At 41.4% G+C, this 20,006-nt stretch overlaps 1 protein-coding gene across 1 annotated transcript in view; it reads right to left on the minus strand.

The window, feature by feature from the left end:
- LOC117753249 (ras-related C3 botulinum toxin substrate 3) overlaps window positions 1–14,287 on the minus strand; it is a 30,366-nt gene extending 16,079 nt beyond the window's left edge. Inside the window, exons 1-2 of the mRNA XM_034571226.1 lie at window positions 14,102–14,287; window positions 7,345–7,416 (exon numbers count right to left, since the gene is read on the minus strand). Coding sequence (XP_034427117.1) covers window positions 7,345–7,416; window positions 14,102–14,136 — 107 coding nt within the window. The 5' untranslated portion in view covers window positions 14,137–14,287. The remainder of the gene's footprint in view (window positions 1–7,344; window positions 7,417–14,101) is intronic.
- Between the last annotated feature and the right edge of the window lie 5,719 nt (window positions 14,288–20,006).

The raw sequence follows: 20,006 nt of genomic DNA on the forward strand, positions 1-20,006 counted from the left end.
ATCTTGCTGATGTTCTCCTTTACACTTGATATCTATTGCACTTCTGTCCGTCCTGGGAGAGGGATCCCTCACATGTGGCTCTCTCTGAGGTTTCTACCTTCTTTTTACCCTGTTAAAAGGGCTTTTTAGTAGTTTTTCCTTACTCTTGTTGAGGTTTAAGGGCAGATGATGTCACACCTTGTTAAAGCCCTATGAGACAAATTGTGATTTGTGAATATGGGCTATACAATTTGATTGATTGATTGAAAGTCCCACAAAAGTCACCTGCTGCCTTGGCTCGAGGTTGCTTTTCATCACATTCAACTTGAAACCCAAGGACCGTACATACGAGATCACCCTCTGGGTATCCTCTACAACTTGGCCAAGAGATGGAGCACAAATCAGCCAGTCGTCCAGGTAGGGAAGGATTTTTTTTCCTGACATCTGGAGAGGAGACAAGGCAGCCCCAACCACTCTGGTGAACACCTGTGGTGAGAGGGAAAGGCCAAATGACAGGACCTTGAACTGATAGGCTTACCCCTGGAATGAAAACCAAAGAAAGGGTCTGTGGTTTGGACAGATTGGCACATGGAAGTAAGCATCTTCCAGATCTATCGAGGTGACCCACTCCCCTGTTTCGATAGATTCTAAGATCTGACCCTTGGTCAGCATCTTGAAAGGAAGTACCTTTATGAAGGCGTTTAATCGCCTCAGGTCCAAGATCTTTTTTCGGCACGAGGAAATACGTGGAGTAGAAGCCAGTGAGCTGTTCGTCTGGATCTACTTTCATAATTGCATCCTTCTGCAGAAGGGTCAAAATTTCCTGTGTCAGGATTTTAGACTGGACTGGGTCCCTGACTATCGTCATTCGGAGCCCAGAGTAAGGGGAGTAGTTGATAATGTAGCAAGCACCCATGGGTCTGACACAGTTTCTTCCCAGCTGCCCAGGCATAGCTGGGAATGAAATTCGGCGGCCGTCCCCCCACCCCTAGGCAGCAGCGCCCTGAGGTCCTGAACCTCTGGGGGGGCGCTTCCTCTGGGGTGCATCTCTAGTCGAAAGACGGGGATGGAACCCTCATTGACGTTGTGATGGCTGTTTGGAGTCACCAGAGGCTGTGAATCCTGTAGCCTGTCGCCTGCCATACACCCATGGCTCCTTACGAGCCCAGGATGATGATTGGTGGGGAGGCTGGGAGCCCCTAGGTCAGGGGTCGGCAACCCACGGCTCTGGAGCCGCATGCGGCTCTTCAGCCCCTCTGCAGTGGCTCCCTGTACAGTGTTCTGCATGTCGCGTGTGTGTGTCTGTGTGTGTCTGTGTCACTTTTGTGATTTAAGAATATATAAATAAATAGATAAACAATAGCGCCCAGCAGCTACGGATAGCTGATAAAGGGGAACTAATAAACAGGCTGATCACAGCTGGCCACTATCACATAAAACGAAGGAAGGGGTGAAATAAATGTAATTCACCTGAAAATGCCCACTGTATGCCTGCAATGGCAGAAAAGGGGGGCAACCCCAACTCTCTTTCTACTCATTCCTGTAAGAGAAAAACTGTATGGAAACAAACAGCGTGAGATAAACAACACTTACCCGAAGCTGCAAGCAAGTGTTGTTAGTACCAGGTGCAACAAATTAAGTTGCCTGAAACAAAGAGCAGAGTTTAACACATGCCGTGTAACCCTCTGCCTTGCTATTAGAAAAGGGGAAACCAAATACAATCCTCAGGGACACAAGGCAACTGCACAAGAGTGGCGGATTGATAAAAGTGGAGTCCCAGAGTAATCACTTACCTGCCGGTCTCGGATGAGGCTGGTGAAGCAAAGAGGAGGCGGCCCACTCACCGGGGAGCTTTATGGCCGGCGAGCCCAGCCCCCTAAGGTCACTCACGTGAGTTTGTTGATATATGGTCTCGAGGATAGGGAGATGAGGGCATCATTCAAGGTAAAGACCGTGGTGACGGTCTGAGTGAGGTCGAAATAGATCCGTTAGCACCATTTTTCTTTCTTCTTCTTCTGGCGTTAATGACGGTTGGTATCATGTAGGTGCATTAGCACCACCGTCAGGAAAGGAGTGTGAGTGGTATCTATCTTAATTCTGTGAGGTATTTTTTAATCGTTTGTTTTTAAGAATCCTGAATAGTATTTCTCTCAATCTTAGAATGTGGGCTTCAGTGTAGATTTTAACTTCAAGCTGACCGAACCTGAGTCGTTCATTTAAGGCCGTTGTATTTCTCTAACCGGTGTATTAGACTCCGTTGCAACGGACGGGTTTAAAATACATATAGCAAATCTTCATCATTATCATTAATGTTTTTGTATTATTCTACGCAGGTCTCTATTAGACCCAAGAAGAGACGGGCTTCCCTCACCAAAAATAGCGTCCTATGCTAATCGCTGGTTGTTCTTGCGCCACACACACACGTACGCACTCACACACTCACTCTCAGTCACACACACACACACACACACACAAACACACACACACACACACACACACACACACACACTCACTCACTCACTCAATCACATACTCACTCACTCACTCACTCTCTTCTCTTTCCACACACGTGCACGCAGAGAACTCGTCGGGGAGGAGCCATCCCACAAAGTCAGCGGCAGTTAGATACTGTTAGAATCTGTGATAATCTTTCCGAACTGATGTTACTCCTCTGTGAAAAGAATTTGTAAAGTATGGTGTGAGGTGGTGTAACTTGGAGTACGTTGTCATTCCCGATGACATTTTATCCACCATAGATTAATTAAAATCGTCAACCGTACAACGAGGCAGATATATATGCGGAGGAAATCCGCTGGTGGAGGATTCTCCCTCTTTTTCTCCCGACTCACCTCAAAATAATCTCGAGATACATTTCCCCTCTATTTCACCTGCTTCACCTCAGAATAATGTCGAGATGGACCCTGTCTCTTTTTCTCCTGGCTCACCTCAAAATTATCGCAGGAAAAGACATTTGTTGTACACAGTAGAAAATAGGGACCATCAACTCTGTTTTGCCATCAACTTGGCTCATCTCCTCCATCCTGATTGTACAGACGCTCAAGCCCTCAAACGAGGGAGAGAACTAATGCGTCTGGTGTGTCTGGACGAGCAGATCCCCGTTACCTCACATCCATAAATTTGAGAGTATGGTGAATCGCAAAATTGTCGTATTGTACAGAAACACCACCGACGACAAATCTTTCAATAAACCCAACGATCCCGCCTGTCGAGTGGATGTCTTACAGCGTGGGTTGCGTGAGGCAATTTCTCCTGCTTTTCAGGAGGCCTCTTTATCGGGGGACTACGTTTATAGCGGGTTAGGGCTAACCCTAACCCTAACACGATTCAGGAATCAGTTTCTCGAGGACACGGGCGTGGACCCGTTCGGATGCGTCACCATAGCCTCGGCCTGCATGAAGGTGTTTCTCACCAACTTCCTCCCTCGTTACTCCAACGTCTCCATCCAGTGGTTAGAGTGGATTTCGCGCGATCGAGAGGGAGAGAAAGATCGGGCCCTATCACATAGATGATTTATGCGAGACGGGGGGGTCAACTTTCTTTCCCGGTTGTCCTACCTGTTTTCTCCCGCACAATGTCTTCCCGTTGACGGGCACCTCCTTTGAGGAGCTGCACGCCGAGGCGGAGAGTAAAATACAGAACACGAATGGAGAGAGATGAAAACGTCTCACGCTGGAGTGAGAGATTTTCTGAAGGATTTTAATCCCCCAGAACCTCTCTCACTCCGCCACGCTCTTTATGGTGGTAGGACGAGCGCCGTGAGGCTCAGGTACATGGCAGGGCCCGGAGAAACCATGCACTATGTAGACGTCACTTCCTTATATCCGTATGTCAACTGCAAATGTCCTTATCCGTTAAGTTAGCTGAGCATCATCCACAGAGACTTTGACGAACCTCAAATATATTTGGGCTTCATCAAAGCCGTCGTGTACCCTTCACACGTTCTCTATTTCCCCGCGCTGCCGCACAAAACGTCTCGAGGTAAATTGGTGTTTACCCTCTGCCGCACCTGCGCCGACATCAATCATCAGCAGGGTCCTTGCACACATGACGACGACGCCAGAGCCTTGACGGGGGTTTGGGTCACCGTCGAATTTAACAAGGCTCTGGAGTTGGGTTACAGAGTGGGTAAAATCATTGAAGTCGGGCACTTTGACCGATGCAGCGATAGCATTTTTGTCGACTATATGCACACTTTTTTGAAGGGTAAACAGGAAGCGTCGGGATATCCGCCCGAGGCGACGGATAAGGAGAGTCGGGCCGAGTATATCAGAGAGTACAGGATCCGTCAGGGTATTCAGCTAGATGCCGAGAAAATAGAGGTGAATCCCGCCAAAAGACAAGTGGCTAAACTTTGTCTCAACAGCTTCTGGGGTAAGTTTGCGCAATGCAGTAATCTGAATCAGACCGTATTTATCTCTAGATCCAAAGAATTTTTCTAAATTCATGTTTTCGGGAAAATACAACATCCGATACTTTAGTTTCCTCAACGATAAAAATGCTATGGTACAGTGGAATTAAAACGACTACCTCTGTCAGACACCGCCTAATAGGAGAAACAACGTCTTCATAGCCGCATTCACCACGGTTTATGCGCGTCTAAAACTATTTGGAACGGATGCAAGAGAACGTCCTCTATACTGATACAGTGTGATATATGTGCTGAAAGACGGTGAGACCCCTCTGGAATTAGGTCATTACTTGGGGGATCTGACGGATGAGCTCTCTTTATTGACAGGTCCATTGATTCACACTTAGGTCAACACTTTAGCCAGATAATGAAGATTGTAAAATACGTTTGAAAACAGATCTACACAGCGCCACGTCTTTTCTTTTGTTTTGCCAAACTACTTTTTGTACAATGTAGTGGAAAAATAACTAAGTGTGGTTGAAACCTATTTTGTAGTTGAAAAGTAAGTTTTTGCAGACCTGTCTAAATACTTTTATGACCTGTCTAAATACATATATAACCTGTCTAAATACTTTTATGACCTGAAATGTTTATGATCTGAACTTTTATGACCTGAAACCTTTATGATCTTTTTATTACTTATTTACTCTCCAAAGAACTGAATTTTTGTCTGCTTTATCTCCAAAGGAAACATATGTAAATCAGTTTTCTGTGTTTTGATTCCTGTTTCAAACTGCGCCTACGGAACCAGTCTGAACTGGCTCAGACAAACAGCCTTAGTTCTCCTATATAAGATCCTTGCATTTGACTGTTCTTCATCTTCACTCTGAGATCCCTGTGACTCTCTGTGTTGATCCTTTCTGCAGAAAGCCCCTATTAAAATACACAAAGACAAATTTGGTGTTCCAGCCTCTTGTATTTTCAGATTTCCATCACAACAATCAAGAATGAACTTCATAAACCAATGTTGACGGATAAAATAACCTGACGGCAGGGTTGGAATTACAGGGGAGCTAAGGGGAGCTCGGCTCCCCTGAAAAGGACACATGCTACTCTGAAAGCCCTTCCTGAGAACTTTAGGAGGAGCTCTAACAAATTGCTCAATATTTCACTATTTGACTTACATTAAGGTTTCAGATATAAAAATAATAATAATCGGAAATATGTCAATGCTGTGTGTTTATTCACTCGTTACATTCCGTTTTCCGAACATCTGTCTGATGATGCATTATTGCCTTTTAATTGGACAAGAAAGCAATGGAGTGAGTGGAAAATACGGGAATACATGGCACTTCACTATTCTCTTCGATCTTCAGGAAATGTCACGAAAGTGAAGGAACAGTGACAGAGCGACAGAGAGGGACACAGGGATGGAGAGGCTGCTGCAAGAGGCTGCTGCAGCTGTATTATTTCATTGTAGTTAGAAATGATAATGAATAATGCTCAGCAGTTTTTATTCAAGTGGTGTGTTGTTCTTGAAGGGGTGTGTTTTAGAAACAGAAAGCTAATGCATGTGATATGGACTGGTGCGCATCGGAAAGTAGGGCTCCCCGGAAAGACACTGTGTAATTCGAACCCTACCTGACAGGTCTGTTTTCATTCAATCCTGCAAGTTAAATGTCTGTCTGATATCTTGAATCAATCATGTTTATTGATTTGCAGTATTACTAAAGTCTCAGGCGTTTTACTGCTGGTATAGTATACCAGTGTGGCAAAATCTCACTGATGGGTGAAATATTTTAATTATCTCAGCATATACAACATATTGTCATAGACTTTAAATATTGTATGGTCCTATAAAGCCCTTGCTTAAAGGGGACATAGCATGCAAATTCCACTTTGCTTCTACACGTTAATGTGGGTATCTGGCATGTCTACCAACCCAAAAACTCTGGAAAAAAAACACTCGCGCGTTTTGTTATAGTTCCTCTAAGTCAGAAACGTCATGCTTGAGTGACTCGAATGAGCTTCCTGTGTTTTGTGTCGTAACAATACACTGGAAGTCTCCCTACATGGCCTTGGCCCACCCCCCACCTCATCCCCCCCACCACCCCACACTCGTTACGCCGGATTTACACCGGACGCAGCGAGGCTGCGAGGCAGCGCAGCGCCGTTCCCAAGCGCGCAGCCGCCTGGCTGTTCACACAGGACTCGCATTTCTCCGCGCTGGTCAGCCCGCGATTCACTCACATGTGGCATTTGTCTGGATCGTTGGGACTGGGAGGCTACAGCAGTTGCTCGGGCGCGACCGCTCGCTCTCCCATGCGTGAGCTGGAATTTGTGTCAACGCCACACAGCCAGCAGTGTGGAAGACTTCCGCAGTGTTCAGCACTACTGTAACACTGGCACAAACACACAGAGCCCCCACACTCATTACGCCGGGTTTACACCGGACGCAGCAAGGCTGCGAGGCAGCGCAGCGCCGTTCTCAAGCACGCAGCCGCCTGGCTGTTCACACGGGACGCGCATTTCTCCGCGTTGGTCAGCTCGCGATTCTGCTTTCTCCGCTTGTTGTTATACCCGTTGAATGTCGGGGTTTGGGGGTAAATGATGGTCTTCATAGCCCCCCCCCACCCCTCTCTTTCTCTCTCTGTCTGTCTGCTTGTGTGCTTGTAGTGGATGGGCAGAGGGGGACATTTAATTATGTGATTGGGAAAATTAAAACTCCAGGACAACAGAAGGGGAATACAAAGTATGGGATGCATATTTGATAATTTATATCATATAAAATATGTAATTTATATCGTTTAAAATCATGGGGGGAGAGGGTAAAAAGGGTGCTGTTTTAAATGATCCTTGTGGTATTTTGACCAAAGTATGTTACAGACATTTCATTAAGACCCCAAGGAACCATATCAACTTGTGGTAAAATGGGCATACAATGTCCCCTTTAAATCAAATAATTGTGAGAACATGTACAGTGTAGGTTTACTCACACAGTAGGAATGTATTCACCAGGGAAGGCATTGGTGGTGTAGCTAATCAGCAGACAGGTCTTACCAACAGCCCTGAGGAGGAGGGACAACAGAGTTCAACATTTTAATACATCTCCACAATCATGCAATGTATACAAAAATTACATCTGAATTGACTTAATGGAAGAGTGTACGGAGGACTGTTATTGTGTATGTAACAGTGTGCTACTACTCCCTTTCAATGAGTGCTACACAGACATTGGCCTAAATTCATATTGCCTGAGGGACTCAGTTGCTCCCTATGAAATAGAGAATGAGCAAATAACAAGAGGGTGGCATTATAATGACTGATACTGACAGCTTCAAATCATCTCTTCATGTATTTATTATTATTTATTTATTTACACCATTATGTGAAAAGGACTATCCTAGTCATTTAGCATTCACTCACCCTCCATAGAGACAGGTGATTATTGAGGGACTATATAATGATTGTAATAACAATTATACACTATACACTATACACTATATACTCCCACAATCCAACTCTATATTGTTATCTCCACCAAGGAGGTTATGTTTTCATCTCTGTCCTTTGTTTGTTGGTTGGTTCGTATGTTTGTTTGTTTGTAAGCATGATTACACAAAAACAACTGAACAGATTTCCTTGAAACTTGGTTGAAGGATGTGGTATCGATCAGGGAAGAACCCATAACATTTTGGTGCGGATCATATAAGGGAGCGTATCCAGGATTTTTCTTCACTTCCTATAACGGTGCGAGATAGGGCTTTTTTCAAAACTTTCCCAAGGAATAATTCTCAGCTTTTAACAAAAATTCCAGGGTTTATGAGACCAGTATGTATATGTAATAATGGGCACTGGAAGATTTCTGTGTTAAATAACACACACACACACACACACACACACACACACACACACACACACACACACACACACACACACACACACACACACACACACACACACACACACACACACACACACAATGCAATCACCAAGCAAATTTTATTCAAGTAAATAGGTGGAATCTTTGAGTCCAGCATCCAGTTATTCTAAGACATTTCATAAGCTTATGTCTGTGTGCTGGTTTACCTTAATCAAACCAGATATTCTGATTACTCTGTAAGAGAGGCACAGGTGCGACATGAACCACCATGAGTCCAAAAGTGTGAGTGTCAGTGAGACAGCATGAATAACAACAATAATCTGTGCTCTTTGGGGCTGATCAAGATAAACTGACAAAAACAGTCCAAAATGTCACATGGTCTATCAGGTGAAATTCGGACTGCAGTACCGTGTGCACACAGAGAAATCAGACAAACTGAAAAGAACATTAAAGAAGTCAGGAATGATTAAACGAAAATCTAAAGACAGCGCAGCACTGGACTCAAACCGTAAAAAAGTTGCTACATTTTGCAGTGTCAACAGTGGCAAAAATACCCCAAAAAAGGATACATAGAATGCAGAAACACATTCAGTGAAAGCTATATCAGGACAAAGGTGCATAATTGAAGTAAAAAAAATGTTTGATATCAGTTTTGAAGTCATAAGAAATATTGTCAAACACAGAAGAGAGAGGGGATGGGAAAGAAAAGGAAGGTGGACAGAGTTATCTGAGCTGGAGCAGCGCATAATTGGAAACACAGCACTGCAGGTGAACCTGCAGCTGAGCGTCTGTGGATACTCGACCTGAGCCTGACTGGACCCATCAGGACCGGACATACCGGGTAGGGTTCAGACAAAATGTTTTGAATCATATTCTGGTTCAGGTCCCGCTCGGTGCACCCACAGACCAGTGTGCAGTGCGCACCCTGTGCTGCACTCTCCTAAGGAATCTCTCATTTCAGAACAGATATAAACTCGGTTTGAAGAATTAATTGGCTAAACTTGGAAAGAACATTTTAACTAAAATCTGTAGCAGTAAAATTATGGAACGTATTTAATATGTAAACACCAGTGTGAAAAACCTAAGGATGGGTGACTATTTTTGTGACTAAATATTCTCCACTCAAACATGTTCATGTGTTTAAAAAATGTTATCTTTTGCAGTTTAGACCAAATATCCTGTGTGTTTTCTCCTCTTCAACATTTTTATGGGTTGAAATTTTACCACAGAAATATTAAAAGATATATATGACACTGCATTGGCAATCATACGTCATCATTGCTGCCGTATTGGACCAGGCAACTTGTCATATTATTTCGGCTCTAATATATTTGTACAATTTCTTTTTACAATATCATTTTACTATGCTACAATGCTGTAACACATGAATTTTGCCTCTGCTATATTATAATTATCTTCGACTTGGATTATATCCACATCCTGTCACTGCCAGTGTCTCCCTATTTGATTTGAAAGTGCCCATTTTGTTCCATCTTTCTCACTGATAGTCAGCTATTAGTGCTTGCATTTGCACTATTTTAACTAAATGAGTTGTGTTCTGACCAAGTGGCAGCCTAGCATGACGTCGTTTGATGTGTGTTTCTATGTGTACCGGAGAAGGGGAAACTGTTGCTTGCTAGTTACTGTCCCAATGAATGTGAATTAAATACGAACCAAGCTAGCTAGTTAGCTGATAGCTTTGCAATGCTGGGCCTACCAGTTCCCTCAGCGCTGCTAACCTGTGTTAACCGGGTGTTAAAGTTAAGCTCGATAAAAAGGTACATTTAACCAACATTAACATGTCAACATTTGTTTCTTTCACATGGGACTCAGTTTAAATGATGTGAGTTACATTAATGTGAGTTATTAAAGGTCCATGAGGATGTGGTGATAGTTCAGTTTAACATAATGTTTAACTTCTTACACTTTGTTAAACTGTTTTAAATGTGTGAGCAGCTTGTGTTCCTCCAGGCTTTGGACTTTGCTCTTACAGTAAACACTTGACTCCATCAAGTGCTTTAAGATTTATATGAAATACTACTTTACTATTGTGCTTTCTCAATTCTAACATTTCTACTGTAAATTATATTCACTAAATATTAAGCACTAGAGATTCATCTTCCTACAGTGGAGATCATGTTTACCTTGATCCACAACTGTATTTCACTTTTTGTTGGATTATAAATTAATGAATGTAGTTCAATGTGCAATAGAGATATCTGTAAAATTTAGTTTTACTACTCATGAGCACAGAAGCACATCTGGTAAAAAAAAAATAACAGCACAGTATTGTAATCACACAAGAACACTTTGATGAACATGTTATTGGAATTAGAAATTAATCACAGGCTTTTTACATTTTGATTTTAATCAAATCATTGACAGTTTAGATATGAGTTAATACTTCTCTTATTAGTCTTATGACAATGAAAACATTAATTAACCAAAGTGTCCTGTTTGATTTATTATAAGGAAAAGAGTAAATGTGCAAAAACCAGGCAAGTCATCTGTAGTCAATGGAAAATGTACTCAGTACAGTTTAATCATATTGGGTACTTGTGTTAAACACAAACTGTGACTTCAAAATTTTAATATCAGAGCTTAAATATGTAGGTTTGTATATCTAATACATACTGTGGAGGTGAGGGGGCTGGGAGAGCACCCTCACCTGCACAACAGAGGATCAATCAGCACAGGTGAAAGCTGTTAGCTGATTGGTCCTCATGCTTAAAAGGCAGCGTGCGACTTCTATAACAGCAGTAAACATTTGTTATAGAAGTCACATTTAATCCAGCTGAACTTCAGGTTGTACAGTTCCAGCTGTTTACGTTTGAAGACTCTTCACGTCACATTGGTAAACACTGACCTGGGAAGTTTGTGACTGCTGAAGTTGTTCAATTGACTAATTCTAGTTAACTAATTTTCAAATTATATTTTTTAAATGTTACTACCACCTCTAAAAAAACTGAAATTAAGTAAAAGGTAAGAAACTGAACCTGAGAATATAGAGAATCAAACACAAAGTTCTGTGTACTGACATTTCATCAGAGGAAACTGAACTTAAGGTTTATTGACATCATCATCACATCTCATTTAAGAATTAAGGATGTTGTTATCCAGTCTCTCTCCTCTACATCCTGAAGAATGGCACCAAATATGCTGCTCCATACATGAGGTCTTCCTTCTTTTGACACCAGTCATCATTATCGTTGGATGAGGTCCAGTTGTTTCACGTCATCGTCATCAACTAAAGCTTCAGTCCTTCTGCCTCTGGTAGATTCATGGATGATTTAAAAAAAACAAACATACAAAAGCACGTCAGCATAGAGAAATAGAAAAATAAATAATGTATTAGTTGGTAACAATCAGACATTAACACATAAAATCACATTAAAGTAGAAATTAAGACCCTGACACAAAGAAATCCAACATCCATAGCCCAGCAGAAATCATAAAACTGAATATAATGTACTGTAGTTAACTTACTTTCCTACACAGTCAGTATAATCTGACAGCTTCACTACATAACTACATAGACTTACACACAACTTTTTACCTGATTAACTGTAGACATACACTAGGTAATCACAGCAAAACACAGAAAGTTAATGCTACAGTTTAACAACATGTAAGGAGTACATGATGTTAAACTGAACTATCACCACATCCTCATGGACTTTTAACAACTCACATGTATGTAGCTCACATCATTTAAACTGAGTCACATGTGGCAGAAACAAATGTCGTTATGTTAATGTTGGTTAAATTGAACTTTTAATCGAGCTTAACTCTAACACCTGGTTAACACATGTTAGCAGCCCTAGAATGCTAACAGTTTCCCCTTCTCTGGTCAGAACACATAGAAACACACAGTAACTTTTGTGGAGCAGAGTAAACACGTGAAGATAAAGACTGTAAAACGTTAAGAAAACAAGAGTTTACTCACCGAAGAAACCAGATATCAGCTCCTCTGTGTCTCTTGTTACTGAAGAATTCAAAACTAATTAAAAAAAACTAACAGTGTCGGTGTCAAAACCTTCTCCAGCGACTAATAACGACTGAATAAGAGTAGATGTCAGCAAAATTGAGTGAACACAATGTAAATAAGCTCTAGTTTTCCTCCAGTGAATTTTTCTCTATAGTCTCAAAAGCTGCCTGTCAATCATCCAAGTGTATGTGTGTCAAACAGACACGCCCCCAAACCTACGGCTTTTTAAGCTCTAATATCTAATTAATTACTATGGTTCTGACCTGGAGCACGAGTAATGCTACACTGGTTGGGTCGTACACTACACAAGGCATTTTCAAACTGTAAAAATGTTAATGTACATCAAATTATATCATATCCGGTAGAGATGCATTAACAAAGAAAATAAGTCAAATCCAGATTAGACAAACGGGAGTTTCTACAACTCAGTGATTATATCTAACTATCAACATTCTACGTAATGTAAGTCCATCCTGTAGATCATAAACCATTGAAACAAATTGAGAATTGTAAATGCTAAAGAGCTCTGTATTCCGAAAACCGAAGCGCCATTGTTTACTTGCATGTGTTTACAGGTCAGTCTTTTCAATGTGGCAGAGATGTTAAATAGCAATTGAGTTAACACTTGATATAAACTGACCAATGTTATCTATCGCCTAGTGTCTTTAATCAGGTGTTCCTTATAGTGGGCATAACTTATATCCTTGCAGGCTGCAGATGCTACTAACAGATGATACTGTTGGTACCATAGACAACACACACACATTGCAAGCTAGCTACATTACAAATTACTGTTTGTAGTGAATAAAAACTATAACTAAAAGTTTTGACTATAAAAAAAGCACACATTTGAAAATACAATACAAAGGAAAACATCTCACTTTCAGTCTGACCACACCTTTGGACCGTCCCTGCCAAGTAAACACATGCATCTTTCCAACTCCACCAAGAGCTTATACGGTAAGTGTATCAAATAAAAAGCCTACTTTGGCATTTCTGGCAGACAAACAACGCTGATACATGCACACAGGGTATATGAGGCCCCTGACAGGTGACCAAATTACTTTTGCAGGAGACATTTGTGACAGTGAAAGTGCACAACTCAAAACTATAAAACTAGTCTATTTGTGTAGACATTTAATTAGGAAAATGTACAGATTGCACCTTCAGAAAGCTCCCAGCTAAGCAGTGGGCTACTTCACATGACCAATTAACTGAACTGTTGCTCTGTCCTTGGAGAATTATTAACTATCTTATTTGCATATTAGTGTTATACAGTATAATCTACATTCTGCCAAAACTTTTCTCTGTGTTCTGAGATGAATCCCAGAATTCAGAGAAAAATCTGAAAAAAGCAGCATTTCTATTTAAGTCAGATTTGTTGTTTCAGCATTTTGATTTCAAGCACAGAATAATGACTTATATCTGAGGCGTTTTCTTAACTTTGTCAAAATTGTATCAGGACAATTTTCCTGGTCTTTATCTACAACCAGCAATAATGTAAAGATTTTAAAACAGCAGTAAAAAGGATCCTGCTGTAGCTGCCGGACAGTGTGGGCAGAACTAGGGCAACGGGGCCTGTTTGCCACTGACAGGGCCACAGATTCCTTAGCGTGCATCAGCACTTCAGCCTGCCTTCGGTGGCCTGCCAGCAGTGCGAGGTGTTCCCCCCATAGCATCCCAGAGGGCACGATGTGAACGAATCTAATGTAACTACAGATCTATCGAACATAAGAAGAACAGAAAATCGGGTCAACCGACACATCGGTGAGCCCCCGCTCCTTTTTCTACAAAGCATCCTCCCATCATCCATTCATCCGTAGACCCATTACTGAATCACACACGAGAGAACGTGCTGATGCTGAGTGTTTTCAACTCTTACCCGTCGCCGACCACCACACATTTGATAGCCTGCATTTCTGCACGAGCTCAAAGCTTCCAGGGAGCCGCAGATGGTGCTTTGATGGATTCGACAGTCTGCGCTGAGGTGTTGGATGAGAGCAGCGGGCTAGTTCGCTCGGCGATGGAGCTGCAGTGAAAAGAGACGATTTCGAGTAGCGCCGAGCGAGTGCGGAAAGTACCGAGTGTGTTTAAAGGGACAGACAGCAGAGTAGAAGGATCGTTGTAGAAGAGAGGATTCCCCTCGTGTACTTCCGCCTTCGCTTAGCTATATTGCTCCTGTTCTTTTAGCTTTGCACTGGCTTTCGGTTGTTAAAAAGGATAAGTGATGTAGCAGATATAATAAACAATAGAGACAAAATGCATTTGGCTACGAATCGACGATGATAGTCTGTTTCTGCCAGGAGTGAAAAGTGGATGGAATGTTAAGAATCACAAAAATAAAAACACTCATATAAGAGATGCGAAGTCAAAATTACAGTATAACATATATTTGGACTGTTAAGTTATCTGACTTGCGCAGGTATAACTTGGCGTGAAAGTATAAGCGGAGCGTCTTCTTTATAAGTATTTATTCCTTACATGTGCACCGGCTATATTCATCCGTCTCTCTGCACAGCATACAAGTGAATTTAACGACATACACGTCATACACACAGGTATGAGAAACCGTAACACCTCTAATATAACAGCCAATGCTATTACCGTAATACATTGATAAGAGCGTTATCTATAATGATAGTTTAACATGGACCAACTTTAGTTATGCTGCTATAGGCTTAGATTGTCAGGGGACACATTATACATGGAGTTTCTCTTTCCTCCTCTCCGTCTTCATCACATGAATGTCTCAATACATGTTAATAACTTGACTTCTTCCCTGGAGTCCTTGTGCTTTATCTTTGCAAAACCAGGATTGCGGCTGCAACCACATCGTGGATCATGATTGTGGATTGTTATCGTCGATCGGGGAAGCAGCTGAGCATGGATTATTATTACAACTAGATTGCTAGATATACAATATGCCTACTCACATATACAACATTATACTGCTATCATTAGGAGCGGGGCTGATGTGCTGCCTGATGGAGGTGCTATAACAACCTTCTAAAGTGCTAGAACTTGGCAACTTTCATCAATTTCTAGGCCCAATTGAGTAGAAACTTTCATGCGCTTTGAGCCTACAGTGCAAATTTTTTTGTACTATAAACAGATAGTGGAAATTCTTGCTGAATAAATTTCCAATGTTCACAAAAATAATTGACAATTTAAATGTTTTGTCTGCTTTCATTGAACACTGTTGCCGTGGCGATGCATCGAACGTTGATATTAAGTTTTACAATTGATCATATTTTTGGGGGGCTATACATTCTTCAAAAGTCATGAAACTAATCACAGAAATGACAAACTTTTACTTCCAATATGGATCTTGCATATGGGCAGTGGCGGTTTGTTAATATGGGGTACCACCCTTCCAACATCCTGAGTAAAAAAACCATTTAATTAGATAATAACAGTTTACTCGGACAATGCACCTGGTAAACAATTGTATTTGGTTAATTTCTGTCTAAATACATATACTTCCTGGTGTGGGGCACCTGCCAAAAGGGAGTGAATGTGGGTCCTTAAACTTTTGGCAAACACAGGACCTGAGGTTGCTCTTTAATTGGTTGTTAATGATTTTCCACAGGACGTAGCTCTCTATGCTCCAGATACACTTTTATTTACAGTCAATTGGTTTTGATTTACGTTTTTTATCCAATGAAATTGGTCAACCCTTGACACCGTCTCAGGTAGATCCGCTGTCACTGAGTTACTTCTGCTGCGAGCTGATCAACAAAGCTATGACGACTTCAAGTGGAATTGTGGCAAATCCGGTAATTTCTTCACAAAAACACCCTTTCACCAGGTGTTCACTCAAAGAAAAAAAGGGAGCTTGGTCCGGACCGACCCGATTTACAGATTCAGGAGCAGGCAAGTGATGAGGACAAGCTGAATACCCAGGGCTTCTCCCGCTCATGTTATGAGAAACAGAGTTGGCTAACTTGATGTGGTGTAAGTAATGCCTTTTATTGCTTCCGTTTTGCTGTTTCAAAGTGTCGGCATGTAGGTAGTTTGTACATCGATAGGGGTGCAAGACCTATAACATCTCTCTGAAAAATGCAAATGGCATGAAAGTTGCCACAGTCGTTTATACAAGCTAAATTTTTGCTGCAGGCTTAGCATGGCTCAGCAGCTCGATGAAGGCTACAGGATTGGCATATTGTGTGTTGAGTTGTTTTTGTTGAGTCTGGCTTCAGTCTTGACTAAAGTGGTCCTGACCGAAATTTGGTTATTGCAATCAAAACACATTCAAGATGTATGTGGCATAATGTGGAATTTTGATGTTTTGCTTTGAGGAAGGCTGTTGCAATATGAGAGTACATGCTTAAATCACCTAAACTTCCAATATTTTTTGTATAGCCCATATTCACAAATCACAATTTGTCTCACAAGGTGCAACATCCTCTGACATTAACCCTCAAAAAGAGTAAGGAATAACTACCAAAAACTATTAACAGGGGGAAAAAACATAGAAACCTCAGAGAGAGCGACATGTGAGGGATCCCTCTCCCAGGACGGACAGAAGTGCAATATAACATTAGCAAAATAACAGTATTTACAACATTAATTAGAAGAAACAGTTTGTAACATAATGGAAAAGTATGTCAATGTTTATATTATTTGTACATAAGAAAATGTCTGATAGAGATGAAGGGAGCAGCAATGACAAATGAATTGAGTTATTGTCAGTAAAGGTAGAGTATGGTAGTAGGCGTATTGTATGTCAAGCAGTCTTGTTGTAATCATAGTCCACGATCAGCTGCCACCACGATCAGGATCCATCACCACAATCAGATGCTACCATGATCCACAATCCATCGTCATGATCCACCACGTCTATCAGGATCCACCATCCTGATCCACAATCATGTTCCACCACCACTATCCCGATCAGCTGCCAACACGATCATGATCCTCCACTACTATACACGATCCACCATCATGAACCACAATGTGGCCACAGCTGCGGTCCTGGATCTGAAAACAATAAAGCACAAGGACTCCGGGGAAAAGGTCAATCCTGTAATATGTATTGATGGCACATTAATTTGAAAAAGAGGGAGAAGAGGAAAGAGAAAATCCATGTGTTATGTGGCCCCCGACATTATAGATCTATAGCAGCATAACTAAGAGCAGGTCCAAGACATACCTGAACCAGCTCTAACTATAAGCTTTATCAAAAGGGAAGGTTATAAGACTAATCTTAAACGTACAGATGGTGTCTGCCTCCCGAACTATAACTGGGAGATGATTCCACAGGAGAGGAGCTTGATTGCTGGAAGCTCTGGCTCCTACTCTACTTTTAGAGACTTTGGGGATGAGTAAGCCTGAATTCTGGGAGCGCAGTGCTCTAGTGGGGTGATATGCTACTATGAGCTCTTTAAAGTATGATGGTGCCATTTTATTAATAGACTTGTAGGTGAGGAGGGGAGTTTTAAATTATACTCTGAATTTAACAGGAAGCCAGTGCAGTGAAGCTAATACGGAGAAATGTTATCTCTTTTCCTGGTTCTTTTCAGGACACGTGCTGCAGCATTTTGGACAAGCTGCTGAGTCTTTAACGACTTACTGCTGGAGCCTGATTATAAGGAATTACAATAATCAATTCCTTGAAAAATGCTTGAAGTTTAGTTAGTTGATAACATTGTTCTAGTTTTATTGATAGGTATAACTGGGTGTCATCCGCAAAGCAGTGAAAATTGTGTCCTGATAATGTTTCCTAGTGGAAGCATATATAATGTGAATAAAATTAAGCCGGGCACAGAACCCAGAGGAACACCATGATTACCTTTGGAGCGCACAGATGACTCATTATTAATTTGCACAAATTGGAATCGATCTGATAAAAAGGATTCTAAAAAGGGTTAGGGCGGTTCACCGAAAAATTTAAATTCACTCATTATCTACTCACCACTATGCCGATGGAGGGGTGGGTAAAGTCTTTGAGTCTACAAAACACTTTGGGAGTTACAGGGGTAAACAGTGTAAGGGTAGTGTTGAGGAATTTTTGACTATCCTCACACATTACTCTATATGCCACTATATATTATGTATATTACATTATATCTGTACAAGAGAATAGTGCCCGTCTAATTCCACAGATATTCCATTCTCTCTTTCAGCAGTACCCAAGGTCAGGTTATAGATAAAGGACCAACCAACAGTACATTGTAGTGTCTACGTTGAGGGACTTTCATATCTAATTCAGATGCGCCAGACAGATAGACACCAATTTCAACTCTCACCAACTTTAACTCTTTTGCGTATTTCACCAGTGGCAAGACGTAAGGACACAATGTGATTTAGGAATGCATATTTAGACTTAACTATCCAATAGGATGCAAACACCTACATGTAACATAGAGAGTGACAGCAATTCTAGCCATTCAAGGATTTGCTGTTAAAATGGGTGATGCAAGTGGAGGGAGATATGTGGTGATGCTGTGGGAGACATCTGCAGACTTGGGGGTGACAATTGCTCATGTTATTCTGTTAGCGTTTGTATATTGTTTCACCTTCTGGTCCCTTTGAAGTCTACATTAAAACCTTCTGCATAAGACATCAGCTGCTGCCTGAGTTCTCCTTTCACCAGCTTCCAAAAAAGTTCCATAACAATACAATACAACTGAAGTAACTGGTGACCAAATCTTCAGATGTAATAAAACAAAAGAAAAAACCCAACATGCCTCCATACTGCTTGTGTGGTATCATCCAAGTGTCCGCAAGCAGCAACATTCATATTCGACTCGAAACAGCGTCATTTACACCATGTTTTAAGCCTAAATGTCTTCTGATATCTTCCGACGAGGTGTGTTCAGGGACCGACATCCGCTACCTTTAGGCTTAAAACATGGTGTAAATGACACAGAGTCGAATATGAATGTTGATAGATCTATTGTATTCAATACATTTATTAGCGGCAGAATGTTTTTGAGTAACTTTGTAGGAATGGGATTTAAGATACTATTTGTGGCTTTAGTATAGGTGAAATAACTGAGGTCAGCTGATCAAGGGTGATCGGAGAGAAGCTCTAAATAATTAGTAAGGATTCTTAGCTGTTCCTGAGGTTTTTGTGCTTGATGATGTATTAACATCAACTGAGGGTAGGAGATGGCTATCGTTAAAGAAGTGCATATAGACATTGCTATTTAGGGATGGAGGAAGACTGGATTCAGTGGATTCAGAAACTTCACAAGTTGTATGTAGTTGCTGAAAGTTTGGACTTCAATACAATAATGTTTTATAAATAAACGTTGTGCTAATCATAACTTTTCCTTCAACAGCATGCCCTTGGCCATATTGCCATGAAACAGGAAGTTCAACTAATTTAACTATACATTGTCCAATCTGGGCAAGACATAACATGTTTGATAACCTGGCGTGACCATATTTATATGCGAAAATTCAACATAATCATAGCACCACCTACTAGCGACAAGATGCACACCTCAACAGGATGTGACATTTAACTCCTTCATGCACTGTGCTAACGCATTACGCAATACCAAGCTGTGTCAACCAACCTCAAGACACATCGCAGCACACACAGACTTGTGCAGACTGGGAGGGCAGCTTTAATTATTATTACTAGTATTACCTGGAGCTGCTATACCATTTTTCAATTGTAAAAACTAAACATCAAATTTTGGCTCATTGCCACAGCAACAGTGTTTGATGAAATTCACCATATACATAATCTATCATGAACCACGTTTAAAGGGTCTTCTGACCAAATTTCAGCTGGATGTGGGCAACTTTCTGGGAGGAGTACATCACAGTATAAA

This window comes from Hippoglossus hippoglossus, chromosome 19 (assembly GCF_009819705.1).
Source record: "Hippoglossus hippoglossus isolate fHipHip1 chromosome 19, fHipHip1.pri, whole genome shotgun sequence".
Lineage (NCBI taxonomy): Eukaryota > Metazoa > Chordata > Actinopteri > Pleuronectiformes > Pleuronectidae > Hippoglossus > Hippoglossus hippoglossus.